At 40.3% G+C, this 13,772-nt stretch overlaps 2 protein-coding genes and 1 pseudogene across 6 annotated transcripts in view; 2 read left to right on the top strand and 1 right to left on the bottom strand.

The window, feature by feature from the left end:
* The window catches only part of MORC2 (MORC family CW-type zinc finger 2), a 43,258-nt gene extending 32,023 nt beyond the window's left edge, over positions 1-11,235 (bottom strand). For all 5 annotated transcript variants that reach the window (XR_009497333.1, XM_059895134.1, XM_059895136.1 and 2 more), the window contains exons 1-2: positions 9,971-11,235; positions 1,520-1,573 (exon numbers count right to left, since the gene is read on the bottom strand). Coding sequence is in view for 4 of the 5 variants with exons in the window: in XM_059895134.1 (XP_059751117.1) it covers positions 1,520-1,573; positions 9,971-10,038 (122 nt within the window). In the remaining variant the exon portion in view is untranslated. The remainder of the gene's footprint in view (positions 1-1,519; positions 1,574-9,970) is intronic.
* On the top strand, positions 8,714-8,960 carry LOC132347450 (small ribosomal subunit protein eS27-like; annotated as a pseudogene).
* On the top strand, positions 10,580-13,716 carry TUG1 (taurine up-regulated 1). Its single transcript, XM_059895233.1, has 4 exons — positions 10,580-10,601; positions 10,818-11,100; positions 11,201-11,328; positions 11,537-13,716. The coding sequence occupies exons 1-4, from the start codon at positions 10,580-10,582 to the stop codon at positions 11,995-11,997; spliced, it is 894 nt and encodes a 297-aa protein (XP_059751216.1). The 3' UTR covers positions 11,998-13,716.
* Positions 13,717-13,772: the final 56 nt, after the last annotated feature.

The raw sequence follows: 13,772 nt of genomic DNA, 5'->3' as shown, positions 1-13,772 counted from the left end.
GGAAAATGAGGCACAGAGTTTCATTGGTTTTAAATGTGAAAAATCCACTCAAATCCATATAACTCTACATGTGCCTATTCTCAAAGACATAAAAACGTTTTCAAAAATAAAAGAGATTGGCAAAATGTGTGCATGAGCAGGAACATACACTCCCAGACAATCTCCAGTTCACCGTATGATATACAAAAAAGCAGTCTGACAAAACACACTACAGTCTCACTAAACTAACAAGTGAGAAATTCAAACACAGTTCCATTAAGCTACAACATTTTTTAATTGAATATAAAAATTATAAGTCAACCAGGATTAAAATAATTGAAAACACTGAAAATGGGAGCTTTCTAGTTAAACAACTTGTTAACCAGCACACTTCCATGAGCAGTCCAGTGAATAATAACAATAAAAGTAATAATAGTATAGGTTTATAGCATGGACATAGGCAGACATAATTATCATTATGTCATTAACTGGAGGTCTGTTTAGAAAGTACTTCTGTCCACTCTTATCCTCTTCTTCCTTCATTAGTCATCAACACTTGGTCAATAAACGCCGTGTCTGAATTTTATGTTTGCACTCAGAAACAACACTGAGATAATATTTTAGTGATATAATTATAAACAGACTTTTGATTTGGACTTTGCTATTTATCTCTGAACCAACCCAAACTTTTCAGTCTTGCTCAGTAACATTTATAGGCTTCTATCACTAAGAGTTCAGTATAACACAGTGCTAAAGAATGATTTCTTCTAAGCACAGTTGCTAACAATGGAAGATGCTTTGATCAACCTGAGTCATCTGACAATAAAATACAGTCACTCCACAGTATCTGCAGGGGATTGGTTCCAGGACCACCCAGGAATACCAAAATCTGCAGATGCTCAACTCCCTTATATAAAATAGTATAGTACTTGCATATAACCTATGCACATCCTCACGTCTACTTAAAATCATCTCTAGGCTACTTATGATAACTAATACAATGTAAATGCTATGTAAATAGTTGCCAGCATGCAACAAATTCAAGTTTTGCTTTTTTGGAACTTTCTGGAACTTTCAAATACTTTCGATCATGGTTCATTGAATCACAGATGCAGAACTTGCAGATACAGAGAGCTGATTATACATTTTGGGAAGACACAGAACTCTGACATAATTTTAAAGACATTAGACAGTGTACTGTCCTGGTAGCACAAATTAAAACAGAGCTTGTCTGTCCTAGTAATTAGATAACTAATTTTTTATCTTAATTCCCTGTGTTTCACTACAATTATCTTGCTCTAATACACAAGGGAAGGTAGCTTTGGAGGTCATAAATTCACTATTTTTAGGCTGGAGCACAGCAATGAATGAATTAAGGTATCAACAAATGTGCTATTAAAAATACTTTTTGGGTAAGAGGCTTCTTAGGAATGAGTCGCGCTTGCAACAGAATTTGCCTTTCTCCCAAGTCTTCAGAGAGCAAAGGTCACACGACCCAAAAAGTTTTCAAGCAGAGACTGTATGCCTGAAGACTACATACCTTGCATTATCAACTAGTTCAGCAAGAGCACCAAACAAGAATTCATGAGTGGTTCTGAAATGATAAATATTGAGAGTCAGGAAAAGAATTATGGAATTAAACTATGATTCCTAATAAAAAGTCAAGGTTATAAAATATTTAAAAGTTTTTGGAAATAAAACACCTAAAATTGTCATTTGCATCATCAATTTACATTATTGAAGTTTAAATTTCCCCTCAATTCAAGTCTTTCCAGAGCTCACTAGTAGTCCTCAAGTGTTAACCTGTCAAGTCCTGCTATCTACTCAAAAATGTTTATTCTTACTATTTTGAGTAGGGGAACCCACTCTAAAACATTCAAAGATTCCTATGTGTACTACTGCTAAAACAGTGTTTTTCACTATTCGTATTCTACCCTGAAAAATGCCTGTATTTCATTTTTCATTGCCTTAACCAGCTGTCAGTTTCTGCATATCTTTTAAGAATTCTCAATGGACAAATTGCTAGCATTCAGCTTTACCAATACCTTTGTGTGATTTACTGGTGAAAACCCATTCAGTTTTGTGCAATTTATAAGCAAAAATACTCCATTTGAAAGTGGGGAGAAAGAAAATAATCCATTTCTTGACATTCCCTGATTTTGGCCAAAAACAAAACTTTCTCCACATTAAAGAAAGGAATCCAAGACCCTCTTAAACAATTCCTCCTTATCCTAAGAGGATAAGGGCTTGGTGTGGTCTCCTAGGGCCCTTGTTCAAGTTAGCCCTTTCAAGGAGGGTAGCCAATAGTCATCTCCTCCTCTAGGAGGCTGCTCAAAATGTGAGTGGGATAAATTCACAATTACCATGTTATTCAGAACTCAATAAAGATGATATTTATGTGTAAGATGTCTCCTTACATTTCTTCCTCCATTTACACCGTCTTTAATTTGTGCTATTTCCCATAATAGTCCTCGTTAGATATAAAAATAGATGTGTCTACCTAGAACCACCTAGAAACTCTGACATTTTTTTTCTTTGGCCGCACCTTGTGGCATGTGGGACCCTAGTTCCTTGACCAGGGATGGAACCTGTGCCCCCTGCAGTGGAAGTGCAGAGACTTAACCACTGGACCGCCAGGGGAGTCCTGAAACTCTGACTTTTGATTAAAGAAAATATAAAAGCATTAACCCACATATTACCATCATCAATTTTTCAAAAATAACCATGTTATTCCAGTTGATTTTTTTGTATGTAAAGTTTCAGCCAATAAAGTGAAAATTTCTAAAAATTGAGAATGAAATATACCAATACTAAATAAGCAGTGTCTAGGATCTATGAGCACTTACTACATTGTTCAAAACAAATTGTAAAACGCTTGTTTATAAAATAAATACCCAAATTTCAAGTGTCCAGGAACACTGGTTTTTTTCTCAAGTAAATCTTCAAATTTTTACAAATGCAAATTTTTAATTAAAACTACCAGTTCTTGGAATTTTAGGAAGAACTTTTTCCCATGAGATCAGTGAATATATCTGTTGCTGATCCAAAGGCAGTACCATGATGTATTAACAAAATGTAGAAATTTTATCTCCAAGTCCCCTAACAGACCTCAAATTCTTCTGACTAAAATCCAATTCTTAATTATTTTACATGAAAAAAAAAACCCCACAATTTTGCAAGGAAAAGTGTACACCTGCAAGAAACATCCATATCTTTATTTATTTTAAAAATTTGTCTCCAAGGGCTTCTCTGGTGGCGCAGTGGTTAAGAATCCACCTGCCAGAACACTCTATGACATAAATCACAGCAAGATCCTTTTTGACCCACCTCCTACAGAAATGGAAATAAAAACAAAAATAAACAAATGGGACCTAATGAAACTCAAAAGCTTTTGCACAGCAAAGGAAACCATAAACAAGATGAAAAGACAACCCTCAGAATGGGAGAAAATATTTGCAAATGAAGCAACTGACAAAGGATTAATCTCCAAAATTTACAAGCAGCTCATGCAGCTCAATATCAAAAAAACAAACAACCCAATCCAAAAATGGGCAGAAGACCTAAATAGACATTTCTCCAAAGAAGATATACAGATTACCAACAAACACATGAAAGGATGCTCAACATCATTAATCATTAGAGAAATGCAAATCAAAATTACAATGAGGTATCACCTCACACCAGCGAGAATGGCCGTCATCCAAAAATCTACAAACAATAAATGCTGGAGAGGGTGTGGAGAAAAGGGAACCCTCTTGTACTGTTGGTGGGAATGTAAATTGATACAGCCACTACGGAGAACAGTATGGAGGTTCCTTAAAAAACTAAAAATAGAACTACCACACGACCCAGCAATCCCACTACTGGGCATATACCCTGAGAAAACCATAATTCAAAAAGAGTCATGTACCACAATGTTCACTGCAGCTCTATTTACAACAGCCAGGACACGGAAGCAACCTAAGTGTCCACTGACAGATGAATGGATAAAGAAGATGTGGCACATATATACAATGGAATATTACTCAGCCATAAAAAGAAATGAAACTGAGTTATTTGTAGTGAGGTGGATGGACCTGAAGTCTGTCATACAGAGTGAAGTCAGTCAGAAAGAGAAAAACAAATACCGCATGCTAACACATATATACAGAATCTAAAAAAAAAAAAAAAAATGGTCATGAAGAACCTAGGGGCAGGACGGGACTAAAGACACAGACCTACAGAGAATGGACTTGAACACGGGGAGGGGGAAGGGTAAGCTGGGACAAACCGAGAGAGTGGCATGGACATATATACACTACCAAATGTAAAACCAATAGCTGGCAGGAAGCAGCCGCATAGCACAGGGAGATCAGCTCGGTGCTTTGTGACCACCTAGAGGGATGGGATAGGGAGGGTGAGAGGGAGGGAGACACAAGAGGGAAGAGATATGGGGATATATATATATGTATAGCTGATTCACTTTGTTATACAGCAGAAACTAACACACCATTATAAAGCAATTATACTCCAATAAAGATGTTAAAAAATAAATAAATAAAATTAAAAATAATTTTTAAAATATTAAAAAAAAAAAGAATCCACCTGCCAATGCAGGGGACACAGGTTCGAGCCCTGGTCCAGGAAGATCCCACGTCGCAAATAAGCCCATTGGCCACAACTACTGAGCCTGCACTCTAGAGCCCGCAAGCCACAACTACTGAAACCCACGTGCCTAGAATCCATGCTCCACAACAAGAGAAGCCACTACAATGAGAAACCCGCGCACCACAACCAGGAGTAACCACCGCTCGCCACAACTAGAGAAAGCCTGTGCGCAGCAACGAAGACCCAACGCAGCCAAAAATAAATAAATTAATTTAAATAAATAAATAAAAGACCAAACTCATTAAAAAAAAATTTGTCTCCAAAATCATCACCTTAAATTCTTCAAATTATCAATTGAAGAAACAAAAATATATTCTGCTTATTACTTCAACTAATTACATAGGGAAAAATAAGCTGGAAAATTAAAGTGATTTGATGATGGTAATATAAGTTAAAAGTAAATCTTTGTTCTCAAGGTTTCAAGCAATCGTTTTCCTGTCTAAGAAACTTATAAAGTGAATTAGTTTTCTATACTCTAAATTTTCTTTTTAATTTTGAAGGCTAAAATGTAAAGTAACAAATTCTACTGCAATATTTCTCATTTCAAAAAGAATTTGTACTTGAAGTCAAGGAATATCAGAAATACAGCTCCTGGAAAAAAAAACAAGAGTACAATCTTAGTAAGAATGAGACTACAATTTGTATGCAGAAATCTTTGGGATTATCTGGCCTTTGGTAGTGACAATGGTGCATATCAATAATCTGGAAAACTAATTCTGATACCTTTGCCATCAGGGCAAAGAAATCACAAACAGAAACAGCAATTGCTTCTCACCAATACATATTTCTGATTGTTTCACATGAAAATTAAAGACATTTAGAATTCAGTAAGATCTCGAAAGGGCAAGCATAAAGAGCACTTCTGGCTAAGTTTTTACTGCTTTCTACACAATGTTTAGAAAAGTGTCTTGTACATTTAGAATCTAAAGAAAACATTCCAAATGTCTTCGTTGTTCCACACAGTATCAATGCTGTTCCACAATACATATTTCAGATAAGTTAACAGATACTTTAAAATGTAGCTAAGGGGTGCTTTTGTGATGTGTGCTGACACATCATAAAAGGAGCCTTTTGCGACAACTGTTGTTAAGGTCAGAGACAACACTCGGATTCTTCTCCAAACCTCCAAGTGAATAACTGATCCTACTAACAAATGCTAAAGCCAAATTTCTAAGTATCTCTTAAATTCATAAGACCTAAAACGTACCAACTGTGTAAGCTCTCCGCTTTTTTTCAAATAACATTCAAAGAGGTGCACTCATTGCTAGCTGGCAGTTGAGATAGAGATATCTGTATAAATATCAAAAGAAATTATTTTCTTCACAGACCTAAAGATTCTTTGCATGGGATCCAAGAAAGATCAACCATCTGGAAAAAGACAAAGATTTTTAACAACTTCTTTCACTTTCAACTGATTGTGGCTTTTATACCATTTGTGCTACGATCAAAATAGCTTTGCAGCTCAGCATTTCCAGTGACAAATTCAAGTGTAAATCTACTCATTATGTAAGGAAAATGGTCTATTTATATTCAGCCTGAATTTAAAGCCATAGATTATCCATAACCCCATCACACAGTGATAGCTTCTGCTTAGTTCTTGGATATGATGTCAAGAGTTAATTGCCTTAACTGCTAGAAAATAAAGCTAAAAATTCTAGGGCAACAATTCTACGTTCTAATGGCTTTAATATAGTTAGAGTGTGAACCCACATTTCAACAGGATTATAAATCATAAGATATATGGTCTCTATAGAGTTGAAAGGTTCCTTTACATTCACTTCACATACCAATAAAACAACCCAAAAATATCATATGCTCAAGATAATAAGTTATTAAATGTGCAGACAGGAAGAGACATAGAAAGCAGGCATCTTATACTTAAGCACCCTGCTCTATCAGAGCACTTAGCAATACTGCATACAGAGTGATTTAAGATATGCCCCTTATGCCAAAGGAACATCACTACCATCGCTACATCTGGTATCTGGCCCTTGACTACTTGTGAACATTTTAGTACCAGTCACAAAATCTACCACCAAAGAGCAGTAAGAGCATAAAACTACTTTTATTTAAAAATCCTAACTTCAATCATTTCATATGAGCAACATGCAATATTAAAACAAATTAGCCTAAGACCTTCATGTTAGAATTTCCCAGGCCTGCTTCAAACCTTAATGCTGATATAATCAAGAGAAAAACCATCAGCAGTTACTGTAGACCTAACACACACACACACAAAAAAAAATTTAAGGCAGGGGTTTATCATGTCCAACAGATGCTCCAGAATTTATTAAAAATTCATCTGCCTAATGACTACCACCAAACAGCAAGTTGCTACCACACTGACCAACTTTTGGTTTATATGAGGTAATATTATAAATAAAACAAATAATTGTCACCATCTATTCAATATTTACTGTGAACCATGTGTAATTTAATTACCTTATAAACATTATTTTACATAATTCTCATAAACATTGTCAGATTAGCCCCATTTTGTAGATGAAAAAACTGAGGCTCAGGTAAGTTGACCTACCCAAGGCCACAGCCAGGAAGCAGTCAAACATAAGCTTGGCTGGCTCCCAAGCCCATGCTCTTTACTGCACCACACTGATTTCTACTCTTCTATCCTGGACTCTGCTAAATGGGAGATAAAGGGTCACTTCTTTCACAATTCAATATGGCAATATTGTAGATGTCAGACACCTTAAAATGGTCTTTTTTTTTTTTTAATTAGAACAAAGCAGAAGGCAAATCCTCCCTTCTCCAAAGGTAACACTGCACCATTTAACCCAGAGGAGATGTATCTACCACCATTACGATTAACAAGTCACATTTTATGAAAATTAAAAATTTGTTTCCTCTAGAAATGAACTTCCAGTCGAGTCACAATAAAGAAAGGTCCTGAAACTGGCTACAAACCAAAAACTTATCTAGGTGTTCTGGGGTTCATATTTTCTTCTGGCAGGACTGGACACATTCAGACGTAAACAACTTCTAAGGTGTGATCCAGGTAATAAATTCCAGAGCTTCCAAAATGATACATTCAACCCTCAAAATGCTTATGCAAGCAAGTGGTTCCAATTCAACACGGTAAGTCAAATTCCCAGAAAATTCTCCAATTTCAAACAAGTGGCTCAACTGAGGTTCAATTCTTTGCCTTTGCTCTGTTCTCCTATTAAAAAACCATAAAATAGCAAAAGAAATAGAAATATCCCAGAATCCTCAAATAAAAGGTTCATCGAGATAAACTAAAATTGAAAACTTTTAAAGTGGTAAGTAAACCCTCTGCTGTATAGACAAGGAAACAAGGTAAAACTGACTACAGTAGGAGGTCTTGCCTAATGGTTAAAAGCACTAACCATGTGGCCAGATAAATCTTACTGCCTTCAGTCTTGGTGCCTTACATCTGCCACTTAGCAGCTGTGTAACCTTTCGCATGTAACTTAATCTCTTTGAGCCTCAGTCTCCTCAAATGCAAGATAGGAATAACCCTTATTCCAGTAGGGCTGCTATAAAGATTACTTTAGACCATGTTTAAAAGTGACTGGCATGAAGCAATTAACTGTTGTTACTATCATTTCATTATCAAATAAATTCTTTGGGGAAGCTGGAACAAGAACCCAGTTTCTGAACTCTCGTTATGGTCTTCCAAGAATATCAGTCTGTTTTGGTCCCTCATTCCAAAATTCAGAACTGAATTTAACAAACACAATCATCTGTGAACATCTAAGCGGCCTTCGACTTCTTCTTCTTAACGTGGCAGTTCAAATATACAAAAGGATACTAAAGGATACTACTGCCCTTGGCTATGCTATGAGCTAGATGGGTATAACCTTTGATCAGACACCTTATCTAGCTGGATTTCAGATTCATTATCCACAGCTTGAGAATTCACCTAGGTGACTCTGCAATACCTACTTAAACACTCTAGTTCAGTAAGAATCTTCCTAAACAAAACAAAACCAGGTTCTCATTTGGCAATTCACTTCACTACTCAAAAAATTTTTATTTCCTTGATAGGAAAAACAGCAAACAAAAAAATTACAGACGTCCTTTCCAACAGTGATGGCCTCCCCACAAGATCATGCCTCTCACAAAGGATCTCCTTCATCCCTCTCCAGAAGAGGAAAGACAAGCAGCAGCACCTGGTGCAGAGCCCCAATTCCTATTTCATGGATGTGAAATGCCCAGGATGCTATAAAATCACCACCATCTTTAGCCATGCACAAACAGTAGTTTTGTGTGTTGGCTGCTCTACTGTCCTCTGCCAGCCTACAGGAGGAAAAGCAAGGCTTACGGAAGAATGCTCCTTCAGACGGAAGCGGCACTAAAAGCCCCCAGGATCAAGATGAATGGGAAACCATCCCAATAAACATATTTTGGATTAAAAAAAAAAAATTACAGACGTTATCAAAAATATATGGTTCTTTCCTGTAAAAGGCTAAGTTATTGCACTATTACTAGATAACTGAAGTCTATGTTCTCAACCCTGAAGGTGGTTCTTCTGAACTCTGGGCCATTCATTTAACTGCTCGCCACCTCTCCAGGTACCAAAATGAGAAAATACTTACCTTCATCTGAAAAGTGCCAAATGAATGTACTAAAGAACTAAATAGTTATACCCCCACTGCATCACTTCCAAAAGAGTGGGCATAAGGTTTAACCCTAAAACATTCCAGACCAATGTGGAGTGATGGTAATCTCCTCACAAACTCAAGAACTATGAACACAGTATGTGTTCAATGATTTGCATACATTTTGGGGAAAGGCTATTTAAATCACGGGTTTAACCAAATTATCACTTTCTGCTTAGCATATAAAAACTATATTGGATGAGGATGAATTTCCCAGAAAAATAAAACCAACTGTTTTCTGGGGAAAAAATTTCTTCTCACAAGTTGCCATTTAAACGTCTTCATTTGTTTTTTTTTTTTCTTTTTTCCTTCTTAGAAGGAAAAGACTTGTTATAACCCAACTGTTTTGGCTGTTGTCACCAAAGAGAAGAAGGAGTTGATACTAGAATAGTCCAACTTTTGGCGATCCAAAGAACAGTACTTGTTGGATTCCTATTAAACACTTGAATGAAACAACTCAATATACTGACTGCAAAGAACTAGTTTGCATTTGACCAAATAAATTTTGATCCAATAAAGGAAGATCATATTCTTCTGGATTAGCAACAAAAATTTCACTGATCTCAGTTCTTCCATACAGAGCTCAAGACTCATCCAGTGACACATCCCAAAAAGTAAAAATGCAAAATTTTCTGGGAAAAGGATTTCCATATTAGTATCAAGCAACGAGTTATCAGTGACCTCAGTAGCACCTATAGGATACTTACGAATTTGTGTGTAGATAGTCAAAGGTTAGCTGAGCTCGGTTCAGACTGCTGTAATTTGTGAAAGCCATGAGTGCAGTGAGGTCTCCAGTTCTTTACCCACTAACTGGGAACTATAAGCTTACAATGGAACAGATTTTTCAGGATTCCTTCCAGTAAAGGTTTCGTAAATCTGTGCTCCTTAGTTAAACAAGGTTATCTAGTATCTAACCAAGATATATTCAAAAAGATGTCTAAAACAAAACTCAATTTCTCCTTTCATTTTTTTTTAATCTTCTCAATGACTATGATGTAATATTTTGGAAGGAACTACGTCATAAACGTGTAGTCTTAAGGAGCTTCAGCGTTAATTTGCGACAGTTCACGGAGTGGAATGTGGTTGGTCCTAGAGTAGATGATACTGGAGTTGGCGATTTAATTACTGCTCCATCTTCATGATCTTCGAGCCTTTTTTGTTGTTATTCCTCTAAATTTCCTGTGAGGAAATTTACCAATCCGGAAACTTACCAATCCGGAAATTTAGCAACTTCAGTCATAAAACTGGACAACCACCCATCTCTTCGCCATCAATGATCCCAAGATCCTTAAATTAGCCCCAGACTGGTGACCACGATGTTGATGAAGTGCATATGGCGTTAGTTCCGGCTTCACCACCTCCCAACTGAAAGATCTCCTAAGCGCTGAAGACCGATTTCTGTTTTCAAAGCCCGGACCAAACCTAGCTTGCTGTGTGCCCCAATTTCGTCAGGGTAGTGGGTCAAATTACCTCACAATGACCCACTAAGTAGCCACAGAAATGACCCGCCCAAATTAACTCAGGCGGGCCGCGCCCCTCCCCCACTTCCCTCAGACACCGGCCTCAGGCTCTCAGGCCCTGACTGGGCCTCGGTCCCGTGGTCTCCTCCTCACGAAGAGGAGTTAGTCCCAGCTTTCAAGGCCCGGATCGAGGACAGTGGCGAGCGAACCACCCGACCGGGCGTTGCCCGGCGCTCACAGCTGCCTTTGTCCCTCCCCACGGAATTGGAACCCAACGACCGCAGCGCGCTCTTGGAACCATGTGCTGCCGCCGCCTCCGCCTCCGCCGCTGCCGCCGCCGCGAGACCAGCCGCCCGCGCGCCGCGCTGGATGAGATGGTGACCGGACTCAGCACCACAAACTTTGGCGTTTAGGGCTCCTCCGCCGCCACTGCCGCTGCCGCCACTGCCACCTCAGCCACCGCTTTGTCTCCGCCAGTGCACACAAGCCAGGCCGCCTCGCACACTCCCCGACGCCCCAAGCCCCCGAGGCCTCCGCGGCGCACTCGGCCAATCACAGAGCCGCCCCTCCTCCCGCCCCCGCCCTGATGCGAAGCCTCCTGATAGGTGGGTAGCGTGTCTCCACGTGACCGGATTTTGTTAGCCGGGCACTCCCCTGTCACGTGAGTGCGCGCGCCTCTCTTCCTGCTTTCTTGACCCTCTCCGCCATTTAAAGAAACAGTACCGGGGGCGGGCCGAGCGACGCAGCCGGGACGGCAGCAGCTGCACGGACCGGAGGAGCCATCTTGTCTCGTCGCCGGGGAGTCAGGCCCCTAACTCGAAGAAGCCCTGGCGCGCCCTCCCCCCCTCCCCGGTCTGGTAGGGCGAAGGAGCGGGCGCGCGGTCGATCGAGCGATCGGTTGGCGGCTCTTTCTCCTGCTCTGGCATCCAGCTCTTGGGGCGCAGGCCCGGCCGCCGCGGCGCGCGCCCGGTGGCCGTTGGCGCTCGCGCCGCGTCTTTCTTCTCGTACGCAGAACTCGGGCGGCGGCCTATGCGTTTGCGATTCGACGAGGAGTCGTCCGGGTGGTCGGCGGCGGCGGGCAGCTGCTCCGCCCCGCTCCCGGGGAGGCGGCGGGATTTGGCGCGGCCGGGGAAGCTGGGGTGGCCGGGGCCGGCCTGGAGGCCTGGCGCCACCCTTCGGGGCCTGCAAGGACCCAGTTGGGCGGGCAGGAGGGGGCTGGGGGATGGTTGGTGGTGGGCTTCCTACTTTGTCTTTTTCTTCTTATGCCGCCCTAGTGAGGGGCGGGATCTCTGGCGGCAGCTCCGGGGTGGAGAGACAAGCTCCGGAGTCGGAAGAGCTGGGTTTGCTTCCGGGCCTAGCCACCAGTTGGCCGAGTGACCTTAGGCAAGTCACTTGGTAATTTGTCTGCGCCTCAGTTTCCTCCTCTATCAACGTTTGTGGGATTGAAAGCGCTTTGTAAACTATAAAGCGTCGGTGAATGTAAGGGATGATTATTGTTCGTAATGCTTGGCTTTATTTTTTTTTTTTTTTTGAGTTGTAAGAAAACTTATCAATTGTCCAATCCTTGGATTTTGAACCTGGGAACCTTGGATTGGAGTTGGATATTCCCAAATTCCCTGAAATTGTGTGCAAAAATTAGTGGGAATATGCATTTTAGGGGAATGAGGATCCATCGCCAGCAAGTTTTCAGAGGGGGGCTGTGACCCAGAAGAGTTAAGAACCACAATTCCTTTGCCACAAGGAGGAAACTGAGGCCTAGATGTCATTTGGGACCCGTCACAACCAATTTGAAGCCCCTTTTGAATCCCTGGGATATGTGAGCTGTTCTATGCATAGTGGGTATTCGGGGTAACAACACTCCACTGCTTGGCTTCTATTCTGAGTCTTTTCACCATGGGTTGCCTGAAAGGTGGCTGATGCATATGGTACAGTGGCACCCAATATAAAGCAGCTAAAAGTAGGAGTGGATGTGTTCTCTAGTATCAAGAAGCCTGTTTAATCTTTGGCCCAACAACTTTTTATTTTCTGGTGCCTGACTACTTTTCTGTTTCATTGACCATTTTCCATGACCATGGCTGCCATCCGTTACTTGCTTCTATTTTATATTCTTAGTTTGTGTGATTGGTAGTGAGCAGGCTTATTTTTAAATGGTGCTGCCAAGTCCAGCTAATGAATGGTGCAGGTGAATTTTTAGCAAGCTGGCTGACTGGAACAAACTGAACCAGGCATGGAATTCCTGAAGATGTTTGGGGGTTTGTCTTTATTAATTGAAGGTTAACATTCTCTGAAAAGTTTTGTTAGAACGTCTACTGAACCTCAAAATCAGTAGACTGCAAGTGTTTCAAACCTTAATTTTCCACCCCCACCCCCCACCACCGGCCTGCTTTGTATTCTCTTTGCTTGCAAGTGTGTTACTAAAATGGCCAAAATGCCAGTTTTTGCTTCTTTGTTAATTGTCAGCTGCTTTTATCAAATTCCAGGCCATTATCCAGCAAACACTATAGAAATGTTTGAACACTTGGATTTCAAACATTTTCAATTTGTGGAGTGGTGCTTACCAGTGGTACAGTTCTAAGCAAGCAAACACAAACCCACTTAAGTGTTTTGTTTGTTAGGGGTTAGCCGGTTCTGCTATTTCATACAAACATCTGGGAAAAATCAATTGACTATTCCCTTTACCTAGAGGGCAGAGACAAAGGATCTCAATTCCAGAGAAGTGACTGTTTTGGAGAAAGATGTGTTGGTCTTTTAGCTCTTTTGTAATTAAATCTGGATGTACCTCAAAAGAATGTTAAGACTGTGGTGATAAGATGCTTTCCTCAGGAGAAAGGAGGAAAAAAACAACTGGAACTCAAAGCTTGAAATTCTGTGACAAAACATGAGCTGTCCGGGATAGGAGGTTGAAAGTGTTTCACTACAGCGTTCTGCTCTCCAGATGTCCTTCAGTGTAGTCACGGCGTGGACTCCAGATTTCCAGATTTTCAAGAACTGGATCTGGGACCTGGAAGAGATTATCAAGATGTGACAGGAACTTGGGAGCTGCATTTTT

The sequence above is a fragment of the Balaenoptera ricei genome, chromosome 14, assembly GCF_028023285.1.
Source record: "Balaenoptera ricei isolate mBalRic1 chromosome 14, mBalRic1.hap2, whole genome shotgun sequence".
Classification (NCBI taxonomy): Eukaryota; Metazoa; Chordata; class Mammalia; order Artiodactyla; family Balaenopteridae; genus Balaenoptera; species Balaenoptera ricei.
Note: the sequence above shows the minus strand (reverse complement) of the source record. Positions and strands in the feature narration are given on the sequence as shown.

Coding starts and splice junctions, on each gene's coding strand:
- TUG1 (XM_059895233.1), top strand. CDS start 10,580: ATGTTGATGAAGTGCATATGGC. Junction 11,101..11,200: donor GCGCCGCGCTGGATGAGATG/GTGACCGGACTC, acceptor TGTCTCCGCCAG/TGCACACAAGCCAGGCCGCC. Junction 11,329..11,536: donor GATGCGAAGCCTCCTGATAG/GTGGGTAGCGTG, acceptor AGTCAGGCCCCT/AACTCGAAGAAGCCCTGGCG.